This window comes from Pongo pygmaeus, chromosome 16 (genome assembly GCF_028885625.2).
Source record: "Pongo pygmaeus isolate AG05252 chromosome 16, NHGRI_mPonPyg2-v2.0_pri, whole genome shotgun sequence".
NCBI lineage: Eukaryota > Metazoa > Chordata > Mammalia > Primates > Hominidae > Pongo > Pongo pygmaeus.
The window spans coordinates 72,813,262-72,839,830 of record NC_072389.2 but is presented as its reverse complement, the minus strand read 5'-3'; the positions used below and the strand labels follow the sequence as shown (position 1 = coordinate 72,839,830).

General features: G+C 37.2%; 1 protein-coding gene across 8 annotated transcripts in view; it reads right to left on the bottom strand.

Moving 5' to 3' along the window:
- The window catches only part of IQCH (IQ motif containing H), a 247,541-nt gene that overhangs the window by 159,261 nt on the left and 61,711 nt on the right, over positions 1 to 26,569 (bottom strand). For all 8 annotated transcript variants that reach the window (XM_054451129.1, XM_054451128.1, XM_054451132.1 and 5 more), the window contains 2 exons: positions 7,645 to 7,765; positions 552 to 680 (listed from right to left, as the gene is read on the bottom strand). In XM_054451129.1, coding sequence (XP_054307104.1) covers positions 552 to 680; positions 7,645 to 7,765 — 250 coding nt within the window. The remainder of the gene's footprint in view (positions 1 to 551; positions 681 to 7,644; positions 7,766 to 26,569) is intronic.

Genomic DNA, 26,569 nt, shown 5'->3' with positions numbered 1-26,569 from the left:
GTTTAGTTAAATAACATCAGTACCCCAACATAGTTCAAATTCCAGTTACCATAAAATTGTAATTGCATAAAATATAAATTTGCTGCTAGAACTCTATTCCACAAATCACTACATAAGTGACAGATGCATATCAAGGTCAATGACCATTCAAGTCATTCCATTCAAAGTCTGTCAGTCATTGGTCACTGTGCATCTGTTTTTCAGTTTGCATACAGACTAAAGAATGTAGTAGTATTGCCTCTTTGACTCCCAGTGATAAATCCACATCATTTTTTTTTCACAAAAAATGTACAAATGAAAGAGTTGGTTAAGGAGGTTAAAAGTACACCAAAAGAATGAAAACTGATAGTGCTCAAAGTGAAACTGAAATATATTGTAAGCAGAATTATAGAAGAAATAGCTGACTGTGGGAATGTAGTGAAACTCAGGATGATTACAACTTTCATCTTGTCCTATTATTGAGGACAAAAGTTGGCTACTAGAAGGCTAGATCTGGGGCAGAGATAATTTCTGCGTGTCCCCAACTGAACAGAGATGCACGAGTGTCTTACCTGCAGTTGGAATCTTACGTGCTTCATCAAAACTATGCAGAGGAGCTGCTCTGGGTGTAATGGGTGGATTCTGAAAGGTAATCCTTGCTGTTGGTGGAATCAGCCCTCGTTCTATCATACTTAAAATCCCTAAAAAGAAACATTAATAAAATGTGAGTTTAATTCCAAGCAATTCCACAAAGTCTGAGCTCTATAAATTTCACAAGTGTAACTTACTCCATTCATCATCTTATTTGTGAGGGTACATCTAGTGCCTTAATCCTTTGCATAAAAAAATAGCTACAGTACACATTCATTTAAATGTAATATTCTAACCCAAGGAAAAATGTCATTTCCAATGGCAGTAATATGAAATAAAATTGCACTAAAGTAATTTCATTTTAAGGTGGAAATATAATTTCAAGGCAAACTAAAACTTCTTTATACTTATGATATTTTCAGTCATTGGTAATTTTATTACTCTTTTTAAAATTCAGAGAAATCAGGCACAGATTCTTAATAACTAAGGAGATCCTTTGTTCCAAAAGAAGGAAATCTGTGTACTTGAAACCATGCCCCTGTTGTATAATCAGTCATGCTTTATAAAATAAGGAGTTATTTTTAGACATTTCTCATATCACCAGAAGATATTAATGCTCAGATAGGTTATTTTAATACAACTGGGCAAAACGGTTAGTATTAATGTAACTAATTTACAATTCCTAGCATTCATACTGTGTTAGCACGGCTGGTGTCAAATCTTTTAAAGGATAAGAGACATCATTAAATAAATAAACAAATGGATAAGTCAATGAATGATTGACCTAAGCCTGCTGTTAGAGGGAAAACTTTTTTTAAGGTGGATCTACTGTGTTGAAGCCAGAAACCTAGAAACTTGGGGACTACTTGCAATAAATTTGTGGTAGGGCTTCAGTTTCTTGTTGCTCTTTTACATAATAGAAAGTAAGTAAAGAACTCTGGTTCTCAACAAAATCCTGGAATACAAACTGTGTATTCAAGTTGGCCTAAGTTGAAGAATTTGGCACACAACTTGGTCCCTTCCAAGAGGGACCAATGCTATTTCCATTTACCTTATGACCTCTATACTATATTATTATTAAGAATGTTAGTCTAGTGTTATAGGAATTCAGTAGAATGATCACTGAAGGGTTGGAGAGCTGAAAAATAGTTCACTTGTAAAACAATGATTCCAAAGAGAAATCTTCAGTTTACTTACTGAAGAATCATTTAGGGGAAGAATTTGTTACTAAAAGCGGAGATGCCTGGGCCCCAACTCAGACCTGTCCAAACTTCTGAGGACAGGGCCTGGGACTCTGCATTATTGAAGGCTCCAGGAGATATTCATGTGCACTGAAGTTAGAGAACCACTAGAATTGGGGCTCAGTAACATACATGTTAAATAAGCACTCCAGGTTAATCTTTTGTATTCTTAACACTTAAGAATTACTGATCCAGAGTATAACACTTTAGGACCTTTTTGAAATTAGTACTTCAGGTTTTAATTTTTATAACACTAGATTGAACTACTTTAAAAATCTTTTAAGACTAATTCTTTGTCCTCACAAATATTTTCCACCTATAAATATCAAATTTCATTTCCAAGACCTCTGCCTGTTTTGCAGATGTGAAAAACAGGTCTCCTTATAATTTAATATATTTTTCATTTCAAGAGTCAGTTTCATTCTCTGAGAATTCTGAAGACTATAAGCACGATTTCAACCCTTGCTTTAGTTCTGGTTGAAGCAATTATCCTAATTTCAGACAAACACATATGTGTGCCCATCTACTATTGGAAGGAAAAAGTTAAGACTTTCAAATAAGCAGAAGAGATTACTGAGTATCTTTTCATTGAAATGCTGGAACCTCTGAAGATTATCTGACCTATAGTCCTACAGGACTCTATGCATCTTTGTTTTGTTTTGCTTTTTTAGAGACAGGGTCTCATTCTGTTGATCAGGTTGGAGTGCAGTGGCACCATCATAGCTCACTGCACCCTTGAATGCCTGGGCTAAAGTGATCCTCCTGCCTTATCCTTGGTAGCTGAAACTATTGGAATAGCACCATCATGTCTGGCTTTTTTTTTTTTTTTAATGTAGAGACTAGGTCTCGCTATATTGTCCAGGCTAGTCTTGAACTCCCAGTTTCAAGCAATCTTCCTGCCTTGGCCTCCCAAGGTGCTGAGATTATAGGTGTGAGCCACTGTGCCAGGTGAGCCACTCTGCATCTTTGTTTTTAATTGTCCATTTTATAATTCTGTAAAGATTAAGGTTCATTTGTAGAAATCTGATAAGAATGTCACTAATTATTGTTTATACACGTGCAAATTTAAATTCTTACACATGGAAGGACCACTCCCTGAAAAGCCAGTTTTGCATCCATTTGCAAATTTATTTAAATATTCTCGATTTATAAATGTGTCTATTTGGATTGTCCTTTGAATTTACTGTAACATCTTACTAGTTCCCTCACTTAATTAATAAGCTAATAAAATCTTTGACATGTGTTCATTTTATATTTATATAAGAGTCATAACTTTATTTTTTAAAAAAATCATCCTTTAACAGTTTTGGAGTTCCCACTGAGATGAGCAAAACGGTCACATGAAATAATCAGAAATGATGTATCTCACAGGAAGCCAAGCCCAGGCATGATTTTTCTTGGCCCCCACAGGTTAATTTAAAGTTTCTTGTTTTTCTAATTTTAATTTTACTCTCTATTAATTTGTTTTTCTTTTTAGTTCATTTATGGATGGCAAGTTATTCCCTGTTGGCAGCTGCCATGATTGGGAATTTGGTGATCTCTGGAAATGATCTAATGTCTTACAGAGAATACAGTTTGTTAGTTTTTGTCCATCTGTCTATTTTGAGCTCAAATTAGGAATTTCTTGTTCACAAGGAAGGAGAACAACTCTTTGATATCTGGACTGGTAAGCTTTTTTGTGTTTCTGTGTTTATTTTCTCTCTCTTTCTTTTTCTTTCTTTCTTTCTTTTTTTTTTTTAATTTTTATTTTTTTAGACACTCTGTAGCCCAGGCTAGAGTATAATGGCATGATCTCAGTTCACTGCAACCTCCGCCTCTAGGGCTCAAGCCATCCTCTTGCCTCAGCCTTCTGAGTAGCTGGGACTACAGGTTCACCACCATACCCAGCTCATTTTTGTATTTTTTTGTCGGGGTTGGGGTTTTGCCATGTTGCCCAGGCTGGTCTCGAACTCCCGGACTCCAGCAATCCGTCTACCTTGGCAGCCTCCCAAAGTGCTGGGATTAGAGGCATGAGCCGCTGCGCCTGGCCACTGTGTTTATTCTCTATCTGTGGCTGAAATGGTAGAATTGAGGATATACACTCTATCTGTATGTCTTTGTATCTAATTCAGGAAGTTCCTTATCTCCCATTGTGAGTGTAGAATGTTTTCCTGTCTCCAGATGGCATTAATAAATTAGATCATAAAGGAATTCTGTTCTGATTGGCTTGTAGAGATAAATAAGTGCTTATATAAATTGAATATTCATAAAATTACCAGAAAATAAAGAAATCAAACTTGTAATACTTTGAATGTGCTCCCTGGACCTCCCAAATTCAGAAACTCTGATTGAGTCTCTACTTTTCATGGCAATATAGTAATTTACATAGTTTCAGTGCTGCTCTCTTTGTACTAAGACATAACCAGAAAAATCACTATTCAACCAAGGCCTTGCCTAGAATTTTATATTTGAGAGTAATGTTTATTTAATCAGGTATGACAAGTTACTTTTTTTTTTTTTTCTTTTTTTTTTTTGAGACGGAGTCTCTCTCTTGTTGCCCAGGCTGGAGTGCAGTGTCACGATCTTGGCTCACTGTACCTCTGCCTCCCGGGTTCAAGCAATTCTTGTGCCTTAGCCTCCAGAGTAGCTGGGATTACAGGTGCCCGCCATCACACCTGGCTAATTTTTGTATTTTTAGTAGAGATGAGGTTTTGCCATGTTGGCCACGCTGGTTTCGAACTCCTCACCTCAGGTGACCTGCTCGCCTTGGCCTCCCAAAGTGCTGGGATTACAGGTGTGAACCAATGTGCCCGGCCGACGAGTCACTTTTAAAGAATCAAGGTTGATGCGCTATAGAGCCAATGCTTACAAAGTCCTCCCAGAAAAACTAGCCTGGTATATGGCTTACATGATTTTCAGCCTTATAGGTGGTAAGGAAGGTCACATGCTACAGCCCTAAGAACTTTAGGATATTTGGAGGACTTCTAGAAGAGAGAAATTTACCCAAATTTATAGGTCCTGCAGTTGAAATCTGATGAACAGAGTTTCTTGGGCTTGATTTCCTAGTCTTGGGATAGCAAATAATAGGGGATTTTATTTAGGCTGAGATTCTCTACAAAAACTTCCAACAAAGCAAATGTAAGGTGGCTTATATGGTAAATGAACATTCTTGCTCCACCTATGTAAATTATCAGGCCAAACCTACTGAGACCAGCCTTATTCTGTGAATTTTTGGTTTTTGAGATTGTTTTGGTCAAAAGGGGAGAAGACTGTAAGAATTTTTTTTTAAGTTTTAGAACAAGCAAATGGGATCACTGGATATCCTTTTAATAGAGTCCTGAAGTCTCCAGTGAATATCTGAGCCTAGCCTTTGATTAGGCTACTTACAACTCTGTAGATATTGAGGTTACTTTGTAAATAACTGATCATAATGCAAATAATTCTTATCTATAGACATGAAAATAAATTCTGTCTGGTGAAGGGGAATTCTCCTCATGGGAAATCCAATTTTGCATTTATTTGCAAATTTACTTCAATATTCCTGATCTACAAATGTGTCCATTCTTTGGATTTTCTTTTGAACTGGTTGTTAACTGATGAATTAAATAAAAATCTTTGACCTGTGTTCATTTTATGTTTGTATGAGAGTCATGATTTTAGTTGTTTTTGAAAGTTATCTTTTAACACCATTGTTTTATTAAATCCTCATCCATGTTTAATAAAACACCATGTTTTATTAAATCCACTCTTACTTTCCTGTTGAATAGATTAAGAATTGGAAGTTCATTCATTCTGTCATTCATTTAACTAATAAAGTGCCTATTATGTGTCAACAACTATTCTGGGGGCTGGGGATGCAGTGGTGAACCAAAAAGACCTCATGGAGCCTCTAGTGGTAAAGAAGATATTAAATAGATTTAAAATAAATATATTATGATAAATTGTGATAATCTCTGAAGGAAAAGGACAGGTGCTTGAGGAAGTGACCTTTACTGGCAGAGGAAAAGGCACTTGTGAAGGCCTGATCTGCAAATGTGCTTGGCCTGATAAAGATGAGAGATGAGAGAGAAGGCCTAGGTGGCTAAGTATAGAGAGAGCTGAGTGAGATGAGAAATGGAGATGTAGATGAGGGCCAGATCAAGCACACCTTGTTCATAGAGTTCAGAGTTTCTTCTAAGATCAGAGAGCAATTTGCCTCAAGTCACAGAGCCAAACTGAAATTTGGTCTATGTAATGTAAAACTTGTATTCTTAACCATTTGGAGGGGTGGGGCAAAGCTTTCTTTTTTGGATTTAGCCAGGTATTCAAGAAAAAGTAGGAAAGTTTGAAGTTCATTTTTCAAAATGATTCTCTCTTCTGCATGTTATTAGTCTTTCACCTCATTTTGGACCTGTGTAGATCTGGGGTGAGGCTTAAACAACATTTAAGGGCATTAGAAACACCTAAAAAAAATAGACACTGTATTTATATTTCTGTGGCTTGTGGCTTCCTGACATTCATAGTATCTTGGACAATACCAGACATATTGCAAGTACTCAATAAATATATGCCGATTAATTTATTAATCCCTAATATGACAGTAGGCCATGTGTTCTCATGAAGATAATTTAGAAATGAAAATGTGATTTTTTTTCTGGATGAAGTTGCCAAAATTGTAGATTTACCTTTATTTTGTGGCAATTTTTTATTGTCTCTATTGCTAATGCAGAGCAGATAGATAGATAGATAGATAGATAGATAGATAGATATATCGATTCATTCATTCAGTCACTATTTCATTCATCCTAATTTGGTTCAGGAAGAATATAAGATGGTATTAAAGCAAGAAATGGGAATACTCTGCTGGTGTTATTCAGTATTCCCAGGAAGTAAATAGTACATAAGCTAACTAGAAAGCATATGTCACAAAGATTGCTGAACAATGGTTTATAACTAGGAAAGTTGTGAGAAGCTTAACAAATCCAGAGATTTATAATGATCTCAGGTTATCTACCACCAGCAGACAGAGGATGCAGTAGCTAGAAGCTGGAGGACTTTGAATTTCCAGGTGGCAGAAGAACCTTTGGGAACCAGCTTTGGGTCCTAAATATTCCAGACAATAGATAGAAGGTGAGATAAGGAGTAATTAAAGACTCACTAAGTTATATTTGACTTACTATAACTCACTAAGTTATATTTGAGATAGGAAAGGGATCCACTTAGGCATTCTTTAACACTTTGGTCAATTAAATTAAATAGCAGGGAACAGTAGAGATGGTTACACTTAGGACATTCAGTATTTGGTCACTCGCTTGCTTATTCTTTCATTTTCTTATTCACTCAACCTACACTTAGTATCTACGAAATGCTGGATATGGTTCTAGGTGCTAGAGATACTGAGATAAAGATGAAATCCTTTGCTTAAAAACAAAATCCACTGGTTTCACAAGACTAGAGTTTAGACTAAAACATGCATAGTTTAAACACTAATTACATTAATTCTGGCTTCATATTTCCTTATAATAGGGTATTGAAATAAATTTTTAAAATGCTACCAGAATAATATATCAAAAATGATCTGTTCAGAAACTTAATAAATTCTAATGCTATCACATAAACACAATGATCATTTTAATAGGTAATAACACCATCTAAATCAACATTAAATCCATAGAATGATGAATTTTACAGGTGGAAAGGACTCTAGTGATCGTCTTGTCCAACCTTGTCTGAGACCACCCTGGGACCTGACTTGTCTGAGGCCACCCAGGGGAATTAGTGGCTGAGCCAGAGTCCAAATTCAGGCCTCCGATCCTACCTCCATGCTCTTTCTTTTACATTCCTAAACACATAAAATGGCTATTGAATCACTAACCTTTGTGGGCATCTGCTTGTAAGACTGGTATAGGAGTGAAATAGGGATCTGTGCGATGAGAAGATGGCAGAACCGTGAGTTTGGATATGTTAGACCCTTTGATTAACTTCGGAACCTTTACCTAGATAATCAAAAATTTGTTTCAGCAAACATTTTTGCCTTCACAGTGAACACAGTTTTCTTCTTGCAAACAATAAATAAAATTATGAATAGTTGCATTAAGTTTTAATAAAGTAGCAATAGCAGCTCCAATTTTATTGCTCATGAATACCCTGTGCTATTGTCTACTACCGTCAGGAGTTTGTGTAATTTAAAATAGTTAATTAAATCCAATTAACAAGTTGTGATTTCCACTATATAAAGTCAACATAGTAGTTAATAAAAGAACTATTAAGATGTTGTTCAATTTTAATGACTACAATATACAAATACTAAATCTTGACAGAGGAGGTTTTGAATACAGCAAAGTTTTGTACCAAAAAATTTCCCAGGAAATAAACGTTAGAGTGTTAATGTTAAAACAAAAAACCTGGAAGACTTAAAAGATAAACATATCAATCAATATTAATTCTGGGTAGATTCTTTTGCAGATCTCAGAGATGGTTACAAAGACACAATATCTAGATCAGTTAGAAAAGATAATTACTTTTCCTAAAGTCATAACATGCTTTTATTACAGTTACAAAATATGAATTGTTTCTATTAAATGGTTTCTAGATTTTAAAGATTACATATATTGCATATAAATCACATTTGATTGTATAGTACAACTATACTATTTTTACCTTTATTATAGGAGTTTATGAATTACCTGGGTTCTCTCAGCAGGGAAAATGCAACTGTTTAGTATTTATAGACTGAATTTTCAAGTCATTTTCCAAACATTAATTAATCTACATAACTTCCAAGGGAACTAGGTAACAGTTTGCTATTTAACTAATAAAGAACTCAAGACATAAAGATTAGTAATTTGTTTCAGGCCATACAGTATACTAGATATGCACAGATTATTCAATTCTGAAATTAATCTGATTTTACATTGGTAAAATTTGCCATTGGACTCGGTTGCACAATACCTTATTGCCATTAAGGTCATAGTGACTTTAAGGAAAAAGAAAGGGAAAGCTTCATCAAGACCAGAGGGAGAAAATCACTTTACAAAATAAGTATCTATTAGCTGAGAAATGTCTGGACAAAGGGTTAAGGCCCCCACTGCCAGGATGTGGTAACACCATGAACATCAAACACTTTGATGATGTTTGGTAAATAAATAAAAATAGTACTTTGAATAGGAAAGAGTAGACTGTTAGTGCAATCTGTTTCTCCCCAGGTGAGTCAGAAGGGGAAAGGGAGGTGCTACCAGCCTCGCCTTAATGAGAGTGCAGGACTCATAAGAAGATTTATTTATTATGAGACTCTGGTCTTCCTGATCCACATTGGTTTCTTGCCCTTATCCTCAGCTCTCCTCTCCCCACCTCATCTCCAGACATGAGTAGCTTCCAGGATCTCCTCCTAATCAGGGAGGCTGAGATATCCAATGCACTGTGCTCTAGCAGGCATGCACATAGCTGAGAATATTCAATATCAAAAGTGGCAGGGTCTCCACTTGTCTGATTGATATAAGGGTCAGTGAGACAAAGGTAAATCGGAGGAAGAGAGAAAGATTCAACTTAAATAAAACTGTCAAGCACTGTGATGATGTAAAATATAGGTTTGGCAGTTTCAGGACACAGAGCATAATTTATCCGGATTTTCCGAAAGCCTTTGACAAAGAACACCTGACAACCTGCTCTGGCAAGCTAAAGTAGCAGGATAGAACATAAAACACAACATAAAGGATGACACAAAGGAGAGGACAGTAGGCAGGTGATGTTCAGACTCTGTCAGGCAATCAGCACATTCATCACACTGCTTTAATTCTTTCAGTTGCATCAATCTAAACAATGTAAAAACCAGACCGAAGAACTATGCTGAAAAGGCAGTGAGGTGACTGTGTGTGTAGTGTGTGTGTGTGCACGTGTGTGTGTGTATGTGTTGGAGAATGGAAGGTAGTGTTTTTGTTGACAGAAATAAATCCCTCAGATAGTGTCACTGGATAGGAAACATCTGTCCACTCTGCTGTCCTCTTCCATGGTAAGGATAATCACTTCTGTGTATGCTTGGTTGGAGGGTGAAGGAATGAAACGACCTTCAGCATTTACTGAGCACTTACTATATAACACTAACTTTAACACGCTGAGCATTAAATTTCATGAGCAATGGAAAAGCTAAGGGCTGTAGGAGTATAGAAGAGGGAGTAATTAACTCTGCCTGCTTGTATTGCAGAAGGCTTTGCAGCGACTCTCAGCCCTGGCTGTATATTAGAATCACTCAGGGAGCTTTTTAAAAATACTGCCGCCTGGGCCCCAACCCTGGGCAATTAACTCAGAATAGGTAGGCTGGGGCCTGGGCCTCAGTATTTCTAGAAAGCTCCCCAGGTGATTCTGATGCGTAGCCAAAATTAAGATGTACTGCAGTAAGTGATATTTAAATTGCATCTTAAAGAAAGCACTAAATTATATCAGGTGGAGAAGAGGATGCAGTTATAGGTAGTAAAAGTGGTAGCAATGGTGCAAAACAGCATATTTCATGCATGAAGATTTCACTGACGAGGAGGAGCTCTATGTTACTGGAGTATAGGGTATGGGTATGAGAAGGAGGGTAGGATGGGGGAATGAGACTGGAAAGGTAGATTGAGACTGATGCAAATTAAAGAAGCCAGCTTTATGAATGTGCTGATCTCCTGAAAGGATTCAAATATCATCTGCTGTGGCTTCTTCTTTTTGTCATGCTTTTTATTATATTTTATTCTGCAACCATACTTTGTATAACATGATATAATATAAATCATATTATAAATAGAACAATGTCCCTTCTAGCTAATTTCTCATTATTATTTCCTCAACTGGAATTCAGAACTTTATCACTTGATGCTAAATCTTCTATAATAGCTTAAAAAATTTTTTTTCAGACAGGGCCTTACTCTGTCACCCAGGCTGGAGTTCAGTGGCATGATCACAGCTCATTGCAGCCTTCACCTCCTGAGCTCAGATGATCCTCCCACCTCAGCCTCCCAGGTAGCTGGGACCACAGGTGTGCACCAACACACCTGGTTAATTTTTTGTATTTTTTGTAGAGACAGGGTTTTGCTATGTTGCCCAGGCTAGTCTTGAACCCCTGAGCTCAAGCCATCCTACTGCCTTGGCCTCCCAAAGTGTTGGGATTACAGGTGTGAACCACTGCACCCAGCCAAAAATTTTTGAAAGTGTAAAAAATATAGAAAAGCTTAAAGAAGAAAACAGCAATCATATTCCCATCAGCCAGAATTAACTATTATTAATATTTCGGCATATTTGCTTCCAGTGTTTTCAAATAGAAAAACCATTCTATTTTATTATTTTGGTAAAAATGATGTATGCCCACTATAAAGATTTCAAGCAGTGTAGAAATACAAAAGACAAAAGTTGAAGAAATCATGCCAAATATCATCAGGTGATCCATCGTCCCTGACATCTTTAGAATGATTGATATATCCTTGTATAAAAAATAGGACTTATGTTATTAATTTTACATGAGGAAAAAAGGCTGAATTAAACCTAACACATTATTAAACTTCAAATAAATATTTCTTTGCCACAAGATTTCTCTGAATTAAAAATGATTCCTCTGCAAGGGCTGGCAAATTTTTCCTTAAAGGGCCAAATAACAAATATTTAGGCATGAAGGCTCTGTTCAGATCTGTTGTTTTGTAGTTAAAAGCAGCAGGCAGACAATTTGTAAATAAATGAGTGAAGCTGTGGTCTGTTAGGGTCCCCCCTAAAATTCACATGTTGAAACTTAATCACCAACGTGATACTTTTAAGAGATGGGGCCTTTGGAAGGTGGTTTGATCATGAGGATGGAATAGTCATGAATGGGATTATAAAAAGAGACCCCAGAGAGCTGCTATGTCCCCTCCATCATGTGAGGACACAGAGAGAAGGCGCCATCTATGAACCAGGAACAGGTCCTCACCAGACACCAAATCTGCCAGCAGCTTGATTTTGGACTTCTCAGCTTCCAAAACTGTGAGAAATAAATTTCTGTTGTTTACAAACCACCCAGTTTATCATATTTTTGTTATAGCATCCCAAATGGACAAAAACTTTATTTACAAAAACAGGTGGCCTGCCCTCAAGCAGTAGTTTGTGTACCCCTGCTCTAGAGTTAAATAAAGTTGATTCTGAAAAATGTTTAGATGTATTTACTACATGATTTTTTTTGAATACTATATCTTAGCTTCAAATGGTGAGAAAATTAGAACTCTCTTGATGCCCTGATCTCCACTCCCTCACCTCCCCAATCTTGATTGTATCATTATTTTTGCACCATCCAGATTTATAATGTTCACATTCTGTTTTGGTACCATGATTCTATGATTGTTTAGTATTAGCTCTACATGTAAATGGGTCCAGTGCTCACAAATAGTTTATTTGTCATGGCTTCTCTGCTTGAGCTCTTTGATTGATCTCTTTAATTGGCTAGCTTTGGTTATCAAGTAGTTTTTCCCAACAAGTGTTCATGTGTACTTTACTAGAATTAAAGCAAGTCATACTTGAATTACATCTGGGGTCATCCTTTCTTTTCTCCAAATTTTGTAGACATTGCACCATTTTCCTCCACAATGCTAATTATTGTGAAGTCTGACAGCCATCTGCTTTTCCACCCCTGGTTGGTGATTTACCTTCTTCTCATCTGGATGTCCGAAGCATTCTTTGTCTTTGAAATCCAAATATTTAACTAAAATATATTTGTATGTTAAATATTCAAAATCAAATTTTCCTGGGATTTGATGTTTTCTTTTTACCTGTAGACTCAGTTCTTCCTTGACTTTGAGAAAATTTTCTTACATTATATTATCGAATACCCTTTCTCTTTCATTTTCTGGGTTCTCTGGTTTAGGGACATCAAATATCCTTAAATGTTGGCTCATCCTTATCTTTCATATTGTGGTACTTGGTTCCTTTTAGAATAGGACATCCTGAGTTTTAGCTGAGTACATGGCTGTCCACTTACAGAATACATTTCCCAGCATCCCCTGTGGCTAAATGTGGACCAGTGACCAAATTCCAGGCAATAAGATGTAAGCAGAAGTGATCTGTGTAACCTCTGGGTCATGTCCTCAGAGTGCTTGGCAGTACTATCATTATCCTTCCTAAGGGCTGAAATGTGGGTGTGGAGAGGAGCCAGCTTCCACCATTGGGATTAGAATGTCCTGTAACTACTGTAACGAGGAGCTGATGGAGATCAAGATGAAAGAAATCATATCTTGAATGACTTTGTGGAGCAGAGCTGTACTGCCAGCCTTGGACTTCTCACTTGTGGACTGTTTTGAGAGTGAGAAATACACTAATTTATTTAAGTCATTATATTTTTGGATTTCTTTGTTATAGTTTGTACCAAACTAATAGGTATATCTATTAGCTTCTAATTAACCTCCTTTGTCTTTTTCTTCTGCATTTACTGTACTTAAAGTCTTTTCTCTATGTCAGTATTTTAATATTCAGCAGTGTTTGTTATGTTCATTGTATTTATAGTTTATTTATGAGTTCCATAAAGTATTCTGATATTCAATTTGTTTCCTTATATCTGCAATCTCCCTTTTTTATTCTGCTATTTTATCATCTCATGTTTGAGCTCTAGTTTAAATTAATTTATATTCTCTTTAGGTTGTAGTATAATGTGAACTAATTGTGAGAAAATTCCTTCTGCTCCTTCATTTATGTTTTGTCTAGGTTAGGCTTTGTCTTCTGCAGCCCCTAATTCTCCCTTCCATTTCCCCTCCCTTGCTTTCGTTAGCTGTGGGTGAAATACTGACTTGGAGAAAATGCAAAGACCACAGGAAATCCATACAGTGACCATATCATTTCTTTTTCCCTTGTGCATACTTGGGTAGCTCTGTCCAGACATTCTACTTGCTGTCATGTAGAATCTCCTCTCCCATTATCTGGTACCAGTGTGTGATCTCTCCCAGCAACATGTGAGAACTGGGCATTCTGGGTTTTTTTCTACCTTTCTGTTACCTGAGGGCTTGCACGGGGGGAAGCCTCTGTTGAGGTATGATGTAAGCCTCTGTTGAGGTACGAGGTAAAAACTTGTTTAAGTTTTTAGGCTCTCCTGCCTCTCTTGAGATCTTGAGAAACATCTTCCATCAGGGCTTGCTTACTTAGTTGAAGATAAGGCCATCCCTCCCTCCCTTCAACCCCATGTTATGGAAGAGGAAAACTAAGAAACAGAAAGGAAAAACAGCCAAAGCATACAGTTTATCAATTTCAGAGGCAGAATGAAAAATGCATGTCACTGCTTCATGGCCCAGTGGGGCTTTTTTGTTTGTTTTTTTGTTTTTTTTACTGTACTTTCTTAGTTTCTGATGCTTTCACCAAGCACAGCTTACGTAACCGGCTCTACCCTATGTCCTACCACTCTGCTGGCTTTCTCAGGTCTTTCTTGGTGCCACTTAACTTAAATACAGTAGGAGTCTCACTTCCTCTTGGTCAGGTTTACCAGCATTCTTGGAGACAGAAGAAAATTCCCTGGGGAGGCATCTATAATAAAGGCAAGAATCTTGGGCTCGGAGCGCTGGACTGGATTCTTAGCTCTGTCAGTTAATTAGCAATGTGCAGAGTGTATGTTATTTAACTTCTCTGAGTCTCAGTTTTATCTTCTGTAAAATAGGAATCCTCTTATCTACAGGGCAAGTAATTTTTATGTAAAGGATCTGCTTCTGGAAGCATTTCATAATTCTGAACTCACATAATTCAAGACAGGCAAAGAATGGCAAGTATGGCAAAGATTGCTGGCTGACATCCAGAAATTACATCTCCCAGACCGCCTTGCAGCTTTCTGTGGCTTTCAGACAAGGTTCTGGCCAGTGGTATAGGAACCTACTGACTCTACTGACTGAAATAAAGACATGATGGTGGGAGCTGACATCACAAGATGCCTGTCCAGGAGGTCAGAGCAGTCAGATGAAAAGTGTGTATGGACCTGACATTGTGGAACTGCCAGACGAGCCACAAACGTCTATGCTCAAACTGCTAATTATGGTTGTATTTAATCTATTGCTATTTTCTACATTTTCAGAGTTCATATCCTAAATAATACAGGACACACACACACACATATATAATTCACTATATATGTGTATATATGTGTGTGTGTGTATGTGTATATATATATGATTTTATATATATATGATTATATATGATTTTATATATATATGATTATATATATATGATTTTATATATATGATTATATATGATTTTATATATATATGATTATACATATATATGATTATATATATGTATAATCATAGCTCACTGTAGCCTTAAACTCCTGGGCTCAAGCAATCCTCTCACCTCACTCAGCCTCCCAAGTAGCTGAGATTACAGGTGCATGCCCAGATAATTTTTTTTATTTTTTGTAGAGACTGGATCTCACTATGTGGCTTAGTCTGGTCTCGAACTCCTGGCCTTAAGCAATCCTCCCACATCACCCTCCCAAAGCACTGGGATTGCAGGCATGAGCCGCTGCACTCAGCCAAATTCTGGCTTTAATTCACTATATATGTGTATATATATATATGTGTGTGTGTGTGTATATATATATATAATTTTACATATAAATATAAAAAATTCACTCAAATTTGAATTATTTCAAACTTTATGTACAAAGCCAGAATTTGGCTGGGTGCAGCGGCTCATGCCTGCAATCCCAGTGCTTTGGGAGGGTGATGTGGGAGGATTGCTTAAGGCCAGGAGTTTGAGACCAGACTAAGCCACATAGTGAGATCCAGTCTCTACAAAAAATAAAAAAAATTATCTGGGCATGCACCTGTAATCTCAGCTACTTGGGAGGCTGAGTGAGGTGAGAGGATTGCTTGAGCCCAGGAGTTTAAGACTACAGTGAGATATGATTATGCCACTACATTCCAGCCTGAGTGACAGACAGACCTGGTTTCTATACCATGATATTTTGAATTTATAGAATCCTATTTTACATAAAATTCACCATCACTGTTCTTCCATAAGGCTATTGTGAGGAATTAATGAATTAATATATGGAGATGCACTCCATAAATTATTTTTCACACCAGGAATGGGTTTTTTTCCACGTAAACATTTTATTGAAGTACAACTTTTTTTTTTTTTTGAGACAAGGTCTTGCTCTGTTGCCCAGGCTGGGGTGCAGTGGTGTAATCACAGCTCACTACAGCCTCGACCTCCTGGGCTCAAGCAATCCTCCTACCTCAGCCTCTTGAGCAGCTGGAACTACAGGTGCACACCACCAGGCCTGGGTAATTTTTGTATTTTGTGTAGAGATTAGGTTTCACCATGGTGTCCAGGGTAGTCTTAAACTCCTAGGCTCAAGTGATCCTCCCACCTCAGCCTTCCAAAGTTCTGGGATTACAAGTGTGAGCCACCATGCCCAGCCACAATATTCATTTTTTGAAAGGCACAAGTGATGAATTGTTATCAAGTGACCACTGTGGGTAACTAGTATCCAGAGCAAGGAGTAGAGCATTACAGACACCAGAAGCCCCTCGTGTGCTCCCTCTCAGTCACTACCACAACTCAAAGGCAACCAGCATTCTGAATTCTATTGCCACCTATTGTTTTTGTTTTCAAACTTTATATAGATTATTACAGTATGTATTCTTTTGTACCTGGCTTTTTTCTTTCAAAACTGGTTGTGAGATTCACCATGTTATTGTGTACAACAGTATGTTCATGCCATGAACTTTTAAGCATTGATTTTAAATCATAAATTATACATATAATCAGTAAGACTTGAGCCTCACCTAGCACTTTTTTGCATTTCTTACAATGTTCCTTCTAGAATATTCTCCTCCTCTAGGCTCTGCTATTAAATTCTTGTCACCCTTTAACAACTAGCTAAAATGTAATCTCCTGTAGGAAATCACTTCTGATCTCTTCTTCCTCTGATTTTCTATAGTTTTTCTTTTTACTTATCTTGTTACATTTATAACATATATTGTAATTATTTGTATACTATCCTGAAGGCATTATGCAATTCAAAACTCATTTAATTCTGTCTTATTATCTCAATTGAAGAAGAAAAAGAGCAAAGAGTGTTTTAAAAAATAATCACTTAAGACTTTCTGGGAAGAAGCAATTAAAATGAACATATTAGTAGCAAATATTTTCTATTTTGATAACGGTAATACAATAGCAAGTATTACTTTTATGGTAATGGTGGAGCAGCTTATAAAAGACTCTCTCTCCTGAAGACAATAATAACAAACTGGACAAAATGTAAAAAAAAACTAAAAACAAACAAAAAACCCCCACAAAACTCCAACTATTTGAAGGCACTGAGAATGAAAGCAGGCAGAAGCCAGAGGGTAGCTGATCTTGAAAGAAGGGAACTGCAACAGTTGAGATTTATGTGTGTGTAATTTCTGGCCTGGAAGTACTTCTCAGACTATGAGAGGCAGAGTGGCTATAATTCAAGAAGAAAAACACAGTCTTACTGGCTTGAAAGTCAGAGGATGGAGTTTAGTGCTGTCATAAAAGCTGAAAATAGGGGGAAATAATAGAAATGAGGAAATTGCAAGAAGGACAGGAGATTCCAAAATTTGCAAATAAATGACATATAAATCCTTGGCTGACCTCTGAGCTCCATGTATCTGAAAGATGTTTTAAAGGAGCCCAGCCAGGATGGAACTGTTAAAGATTTTTAAAAACTGAGCAGAGATTTCAGCTGCTACCAACCACAGCAAGCATAGAGTCTGGAGTTTGAATCTAGCCAAATTAACTGCCTACTTGAATAAGAATCAGCACTTTAGGAAGCAAGATAACAATTCCAAGTCTCTAGAACGTCTCATTTATAATGTTCATAACAATAAAAGTTCTTGTATATACAGAGAAATAGGAAGAGGTAGTCCACAGTCAAAAGAAAAAGTAGGCAATAAAAACAGATCCTAAGATGACTCTGATATTAGAATGAGCAGATAAGGACTCTAGAGCTGCTGTTTTACATATTTTAAGGACCTTAAAAAATAATAATACTAAATGAACACATGGAAAATCTTGGCAGAGAAATTAAATGTATATAAAAGAGGACTAAATGGAAATTCTAAAACTGAAAGTAAAATATTTCAAATGAAAAAATTAATCAAATAGGTTTGACAGCAAATTTGAGTGGGCAGAAGAAAGGGTAGGGAACTTGAAGAGGAATCAATAGCTATTACCTAATCCGAATAACAAGAAAAAAAATTTTACATAATGGTTCTTCAGTGACCTGTAGGACAATGTCATGTGGTATAATCTGCATGTAATTGAAGCCCCAGAAGGAGAGGAGGGAGAGAATTATAGAGAAAAATATTTAAAGAAACAATGGCGAAAATCTTGCCCAATTTGTTAAAAAAACAGAAGCTTACAGATCCTAGAAACTCATACAGTGAACCCCAAGCAGAATAAACACAAAGAAAACTACATTCAAGCATATGATAATCAAACCCCTGGAAGTCAAAGGCAAGAAAATCTTGAAAGCAGCCAGAAAAGAAAAAAAGATCCATTATACACACAGGGGATCAATTATCTGAATAATGGTTGACTTCTCATCAGAAACAATGGAACTTTAAAGCACTGAATAAGGAAAAAACAAAAAACAAAAAACAAAAAACATGGCTACCCCAAATTCTATACCCAGTGAAAAAGCTTTCAAAATAAAGGTGATCTAAATATTTTTTTGACTTTTTTTTTTTTTTTTTTAGACAGAGTCTCATTGTTGTTGCCCAGGCTGGAGTGCAATGGAGCTATCTTTGCTCACTGCAGCCTCCGCTTCCCGGGTTCAAGCAATTCTCCTGTGTCAGCCTCCTGAGTAGCTGAGATTACAGGCATGTGCCACCACGCCTGGCTAATTTTTATATTTTCAGTAGAGGCGGGGTTTTGTCATGTTGGCCAGGTTGGTCTCGAACTCCGGACCTCAAGTGATTGCCCGTCTTGGCCTCCCAAAGTGCTGGGATTATAAGTGTGAGCCACTGTGCTTGGCCAATCTAAAGACTTTTTTTTTTTTTTTTTTTTTGGACAAAAGACAAGCAAGTGTTACCAGCAGGCATGAGCTTTCTTTTAAGAAATGCTTGAGGCTGGGCATGGTGGCTCATGCTTGTAATCCCAGCACTTTGGGAGGCTGAGGTGGATGGATCACAAGGTGAGGAGTTTGAGACCAGCAGCCTGGCCAACATGGTGAAACCCCATCTCTACTAAAAATACAAAAATTAGCCGGGCCTGGTGGTGGGTACCTGTAATCCCAGCTGCTTGGGAGGCTGAGACAGGAGAACCGCTTGAGCCCAGGAGGTGGAGGTTGCAGTGAGCCGAGATCACGCCATTGCATTCCAGCCGGGGTAACAGAGCAAGACTCCATCTCAAAAAAAAAAAAGAAAAAAAAGAAATGCTTAAAAAACATTCTTCAAGCTGACAGAAAATGACTTCAGATGACAACTCAGATATATATGGCAAATATAAAAGATTACATCTTTTTCTTCTCTTAATTTCTCTCAAAGACAATTGGCTATTTAAAACAAAAATTATTATACAGTGTGCATTTTATAATATACGTAAAGTAGATGATAACGATAGCACAAAAAATTGGGAGGTCAATAGTTGCAAATTCCTTACATTTTATGTGAACTGGTGTAATATTAACTCCAAAGAAATTCTGGTAAGTTAAGGATGAATATTGTAATTCCTAGAGCAACCACTAAAAATAATATAAAGAGGTATAGTTTAAAAGCCATAAAAGATTTAAAATGGAATGTTAAAAATTATTTAAAAATATGTAACCCTGGCTGGGCACGGTGGCTCACACCTGTAATCCCAGCACTTTGGGAGGCTGAGGCAGGCGGATCACGAGGTCAGGAGATCGAGACCATTCTGGCTAACACAGTGAAACCCCATCTCTACTAAAAATACAAAAAATTAGCCAGGCGTGGTGGCGGGCACCTGTAGTACCAGCTACTCGGGAGGCTGGGGCAGGAGAATGGCGTGAACCCGGGAGGTGGAGTTTGCAGTGAGCCGAGATTGCACCACTGCACTCCAGCCTGGACAACAGAGCGAGACTCTGTCTCAAAAAAAAAAAAAAAAGTAACCCTAAGTCAGAAAACAAAGAATAAGGAACAAAAAATGGATGGGATAAATAGAAAACAAATAGAAAGATGGTTGTGATAGTGGCAGGAGGCAGATAAATGATTAGGCAGATAGGGGCGGGTCTTCAGTGAAACCTGACCTTCAGGCTGAGACAATTTAAAGCTTAGCTACAAGTCTCAGGTAAATCCTTGGACCAGATTGAGAACCTTTCTTCCCATTTAGTGTGCTTTCCTCTGATTGACCCCACTGTTCACCTATTTTACATACACCTACCCTTTCCTAATTGGTTTTTTTACATTGTCATGCCCACCTTTGAATGGTGTTTTCCCTTTAACCTCTTTTGCATAATCACAAACCAATCAGCACACACTCCCCATTCTGAGTCCATAAAAAGCCCTAGACCCAGCAAGACTGGAAGATAAACCACCCAACTGTGGGGGTGGGGAACCACCCCCACATCCCTGTCCACTGAGAGCTGTTCTGTAGCTCAATACAATTCTTCTCTGCCCTCCTCAACCTTCAAATTGTTAGCATGATCTTATTCTTCTTGGATGCAGGACAAGAGCTCAGGAACCACCGAACACAGGCAAAAGCTGTATGTAACCTAGGCAGGCTGAGTGGGCAGGGCACCTCCAGCGTCAGGGCCCAGGGCTGAGCAAGGCCCAGGGAGTATGTTGCCAGTTGTGGAGGTCCCCAGTTGGCAAAGTAGACAAGAAAAGTCCTGTGTCAGTTGTTCTAAATCAAACCATATCTAAATTTCATTAAATGGAAATGAACTAAACACTCAAAAAGCAGAGATTATCAGACTGAACTTAAAAAACAGGACATGACTAAATGCTATTCTAAGAAACGCATTTTAATTTTAAAGACATAGGTTGAAAGTAACAACAAAAAAGACTGATATACCATGCAAACAGTAAGCAAAAGAGAGATGAAGTAATTATATTAATATCAAAGTAGACTTTAAGACAAAAAGAACTATGAGAGAGGAAAAGAGATTTTTCTTAAACAGATGAAACTGATGAAAGAGTCTTAAACAGATGAAAGTTTCTTATAACCAACAAAACACAACAATAATAAATGTGAATGTCTCTAATAATATTAACACAAAATATGTAAAACAAAAATTGTCAGAACTAAAGGAAAAAACAGACAAATCTTCAATCAGAGTTGATGATTTTAAAAGCCTCTTCTCAGTAATTGGTAGAACAATTAATTTTTAAAAAATCAGTATGTGCTGAAAATCATCATCCGCTACCTGGGCCTAACATTTATAGAACACTACAAACCAACAACTGTAGGATATACATTCTTTTCAAATGCACATGTAACATTCACCAACATAAATGATATCCTAGGCCATAAAATAAGTTTCAATCAATTTCAAAAGATTGAAATTGTACAGAGTATATTGTACAGGACAGATATGAATATGGAAAGGGAATAAATGAAAAGTTTCCAAGTGTGAGTGGAAACAAAGCTGGGATTGGTTGATTCAATAACCTGGAGAAAACAGTGTAGCCATTTGGCTTCTGATAAAAGCCAAGGCACCCTGCTGCCAAAGCTCAGGACAGGCAGGGCCTAAGGAAAAAGAGAGAACACAGAAAAAAAAAAAGAAAGAGAAGAGAGGGAAAGGAAAGAGAGGGGAAGAAAGGGAGAGAAAGAAAGAAAGAAAGAAAGAAAAGAAAGAAAGAAAGAAAAAAAAGAAAGAAAGAAAGAAAGAAAGAAAGAAAGAAAGAAAGAAAGAAAAAGAAAGGAAAGAAAAGGAAGGAAAGGAAGGAAAGAAAAGAAGGAAGGAAGGAAGAAAAGGCATACATGGGATCATAATTTGCAGAGCTGGAAGGGGTTTTAGGATGATAAAAGGGTAGTTCTAGCAGCAGAAGTGACAAGGGGGATTGTGAACACAGACTTAAAGAATGTGGTGAATAGAAATGACTGGAGGAAACTGCAGCAGAAATACTATTTTGAACACATAGCAGCTATCTGAAGTGTGGGCATCTGCATGTCTCACAGACCCCATACAGCGCATCACATAAAGTAGAGCTATTATGATGTCCCAATCCCCCCCAAAAAACAGTAACTTATGGTAAAATGTGACTAATGAAGGAAAGTATGTAATATAGTCTAGAAAATTTTCCATTAAAATTGTTATGAAATCCAGCACTTAAGCAAAATTTCCTAAAGTGTGTTCCTCAGAATATAGTTCTGTGAGCTGTTCTGCAGAAAGGGGTTCTGAGGAAGTTTGGGAAACATTGCTAACTGCGTTCCCCCTTCTTAAAGATTCATAAGGCACATCAGCGTGTTAGGGACTCCAGGTGGCTTAATGGTATAAAAATCAGTCTGACTCTCTTTAACCTCATGTTTCCCAATTTTATGGGACCACAGTACTCTTTTTGCATGGAATACCTATTAACATTCCAAAGAACCAGCATTCTTTGGGCTACATTTTAGGGAAAAAAATGATCCAAGGATTAACACATACCTAACAATGATATTGCTATAATTTGTTAATAGGAGCCCATTCTGTAAAGCTATTAATAAAAGACAAATGATAACTTGATTTTACATAAAACTTTTCTTCGAAGGAGCTTGAGACACACTGGACCCAGAATTTTCTGAGGAATTCAGTTTGACAAAAATGTAATGATTCCTTGTTGCTATTTTTTCTCACTATATTTAATAATATTTATTTGTGGCATTCCAACAGAAATTTTAATCTGGAAACGTAATTACTAGAGAATAAAGTACTGTCCATTTCACTTACATGACTATTACATTTCATAAGAAAAAATGTGTATACTTGATACCACATGAGAAGAAATGAGTTTAAATGGTAGTCGTTTCAGTTAAGATCTAAGAAAGACTTTGGGAATGAGTTTATCATTTATTATAATTATTTTTGCTATTGCTTTTTATTCCTTATTACAGAGCAGTGTGCCAGTCTCTAGGCATTTTCATTTAAATACTGGCTGGGGTCATAAGTGAAATAAAGTTTGGTCCTCATTTACCTCATCCCAGCAGTTGGGTTGGCACGCAGCTGCAGAACTGCTGGGGCTCTTTTTATTTAATTTGGCATCCCTTCTGAGCAGTATTGAGACTTTTACTTCAATGACTCCACTGGGCTTTGCCATAATTTCTATGCTGTATCAGTAAAGTCTGTGGAAGAGATGCCTAAGCAAACCTGAAAGGAGGCTAGGAGCGCTTATAGTTCAGGTATTTTTGCCGAAGTCAATGAACGGATTAACCTCAAGTACGGTCCATTAAAACAAATTAACTCATTTAGTAATGAAGCCAATTTTTAAGGAATATTCATTCGATCATTTAAATACTGTATGTGTATGTATGTGTGTAAGAGTTTATCCTTTTTCACAATTTGTCTTCAAATAATTTTTCTAGATTCTGAATCATTGTCAAAATAAAATATATCTTCAAATTCTGAAAGAGCCATATGTAAATTATATGACTCGGAAATTGGGAGTGACAATGTCTCTAATATGCTCTGAGTATTAAAAGTAGTAACAAGTAAAAGTGATGAGGACAGGTTGCATATTTTGTTGCATACATAGAAAGCACTCAACAAATGCTCTGTTGAATGCATAAACTGAAAAAACAATACCTTCTCTGAACTTTATTTCCACAATCAGTACAGAAAACAGTTTCACCTGGTCTGCTTTTCTGTCTCACATGTCATGTGTTGGTGGTCATAAATGAGGAAGGAAGGAAACCAAAGGAAACAGACTTCCATCAGAATTATGGATGGTGAGAACTAGAAGAGATCTTAGAGATGATTTGATCCAGTATCTCAAATTGGCAAATAAACACACTAAAGCCCATGAAATATAAGTGATTTGCCCCAAGAATATCACCTAGGAATTAGTGCCAGATCTAGGATTGGAGCCTAATATAAACACGGACTTTTCTTGTAATGAGGATTGTCAATATTATATGAGGTTATGATGTTAAAGATTTCTTTTTCTCTTTCTCTTTCTTTCTTTCGACAGAGTCTCACTCTGTCACCAGGCTGGAGTGCAGTGGCCCCATCTCGGCTCACTGCAAGCTTCGCCTCCCGGGTTCATGCCATTCTCCTGCCTCAGCCTCCCTAGTAACTGGGACCACAGGCACCCGCCACCACGCCTGGTTAATTTTTTGTATTTTTAGTAGAGATGGGGTTTCCCCATGTTCGCCAGGATGGTCTCGAGCTCCTGACCTCGTGATACTGCCCGCCTCGGCCTCCCAAAGTGCTGGGATTACAGGTGTGAGCCTCCACACCCGGCCCTAATTTCTTTATTTCTTCTTTTTCAAACATCTTACTTTAGTTTAATCCATCCGGAGTTTTCTTTGTATAGAATGCAAGGATAGGATTTAATCTAATTTTTTTTCCCCAAATCATTAGCCAAGTGACTTGGCACCATTCATCTAACAAGTCCTCCCTTTCCCATTGACTTACAGTGTCACCTTTATTACATTCCAAGTTAGTTTTTACATTAAGGGCAATATCTATGCTGAGTTTTTTATTCCATTGATCTATCAATTTTTCTACCCATGGAAATAATTATTGTAATTTTATTATATGTTTTAATAAGTGGTATGAAAAGTTCACCTTCATTAATCTTCTTTAGGGGGAAAAAAAGAGGCCTTTTGCCTATTCTTCAAGATGATGAATACTAGCAAGTTGAAAAAATTAATATTCCATGCAAACCAAATAAAACCCATATGAATTTTGATTGGAATTACATTGGACATAAAGATTAATGTGGGAAGAACTGGCATACTGATAAACGTTTTCCTTCTCAGGAATATGATGTCTTTCCATTTATTCAAGTGTTCTCTGATGTTGTTCATTAAAGTTTTGGAGTTTTCTTCACATAGGTCCCCCACTTTTTATGTGAAGATTATTACTAGGTACATGTGTTCCTCATTAGAGAGGGGACTGTGGAGAGGGAGAAGAGAAAGAAAGAGAAAGAGAGAAACAAAAAGGAGGGAAAGGAGAAGGAAGGAAAGGAAGGCAAGAAGGACGAAGGAAGAAAGATCATACATCCAAACATGGAAAACAAATCCATTTAAATGTTCATAATAATTATCTCTAGGTGGAGGGATTGAGGTTATATAATTTTTTATCTTTCAACCCTTGTATTTTCCAAGTTTTCTTCAATGAGAATGTGAAAAAGGTGTTATAATCAGAAAATTGGGCATGGGGGTGAACAAAACTTCATGTTTGCTTCCTAAAGCCAGCTGCTATGTTGACTACCTGGGCCTTGGGTTCACTTCCAAAACATAAGTCCTAGGATTGTGCTACAATCACCGAAGGGAAGCCGTGTGTAGGGCTTGGGGGTGGGAAGAAGGAGATGGAGAGATGAGAGAAATACGGCTCAAAACCATGCCCATGAGACTAGACAGACCTTCCCTGCCCTGTCACTTCTCTACAAAATCCTTCCTGTTCAAACATTCAATTACATTTTATTGAATTAAATTAATCATTTATTGAGTACCTTCTATGCATAATGCATTTTGTAAGGTACCCTAGAAGATATTTAAGTGAAAAAAATATGGCTCTTGCCTTCCAGGAGACCTAACAAGAGGAAAAGATACAAAGTCCCTTTTCAATTGAAGGTATACCATGTGAATGCTTTAAAAGCATGCTATGATGGCCTAGGCAAGAGAAAATTAATTCTACCTTAAAAGAGCTGGATAGACATTATCATGGACAAAAAGAGGGCTGGCCAGGTGTGATGGTCACACTTGTAATCCCAGCACTTTGGGAGGCTGAGGCAGGCAGATCATTTGAGGTCAGGAGTTCGAGACCAGCCTGGCCAACATGGTGAAACCCTGTCTCTACTTAAAAAATACAGAAATTAGCCGGGCATGGTGGTGTGCACCTGTAATCCCAGCTACCCGGGAGGCTGAGGCAGGAGAATCACTTGAACCTAGGAGGTGGAGGTTGCAGCAAGCCGAGATCACGCCACTGCACTCCAGCCTGGGCGACAGAGTGAGACTCTGTCTCAAAAAAATAAAAATAAAAAAGAAAAAGAAAAACTTAACATAGTTCTCACTCAATTATACAGGTCTTTAACAAGGTATTATTCAAAGTCACACACAAATAAATGCAAATTTATATTGCATTCTGACAAGGTTGGACATTATGTCTGAAGTCAGAGATATGAATGTAGTTGGGGAAGTTTTCATCTTAAAAGTACTAGCTCATCTTCTTGTTCCAGTCCTTGAGTTAACAGAGCCTTTTATTAAATACTCTGATCTTTTACTTCTGTCTCAGATTGGGGCAGAGAAATTTCTTCATCAAATTCCTTGGTCATTAAGAAAGCAATCTTTGACTGAGCCCAGATCTGTCCCTCAAATGCAGGTCAAAATCACCACCCTCAAAGCTACCTGGAAGGTAGTATAGAACAAGGATAAAGAATGCTAGGTTGAAAGTCCGACTGGTTGAGTTTGAATTATGATCCTTTGACTTTTAGCTTGTATGACTTTGGGTGAATTTTATTTAACTGCTTTTTTGCCTCAGTTTCCCCAAATGTAAAATGAAAGTAGGAATAGTACTTACCTCTTAGGGTTACTGTGAGGATTACATGAGATGATCCATGTAAAGTGTACTTAACACCATGCCCAACTCAGAGAAGCCCTCAGAAATGTTAGCTATTGCTTTATAGCTAAATTTTAATTTATATTCCCTTCTATTAAAGTCCAGTATCTACACTTTAAACTATGGATAAATGGAATACTAA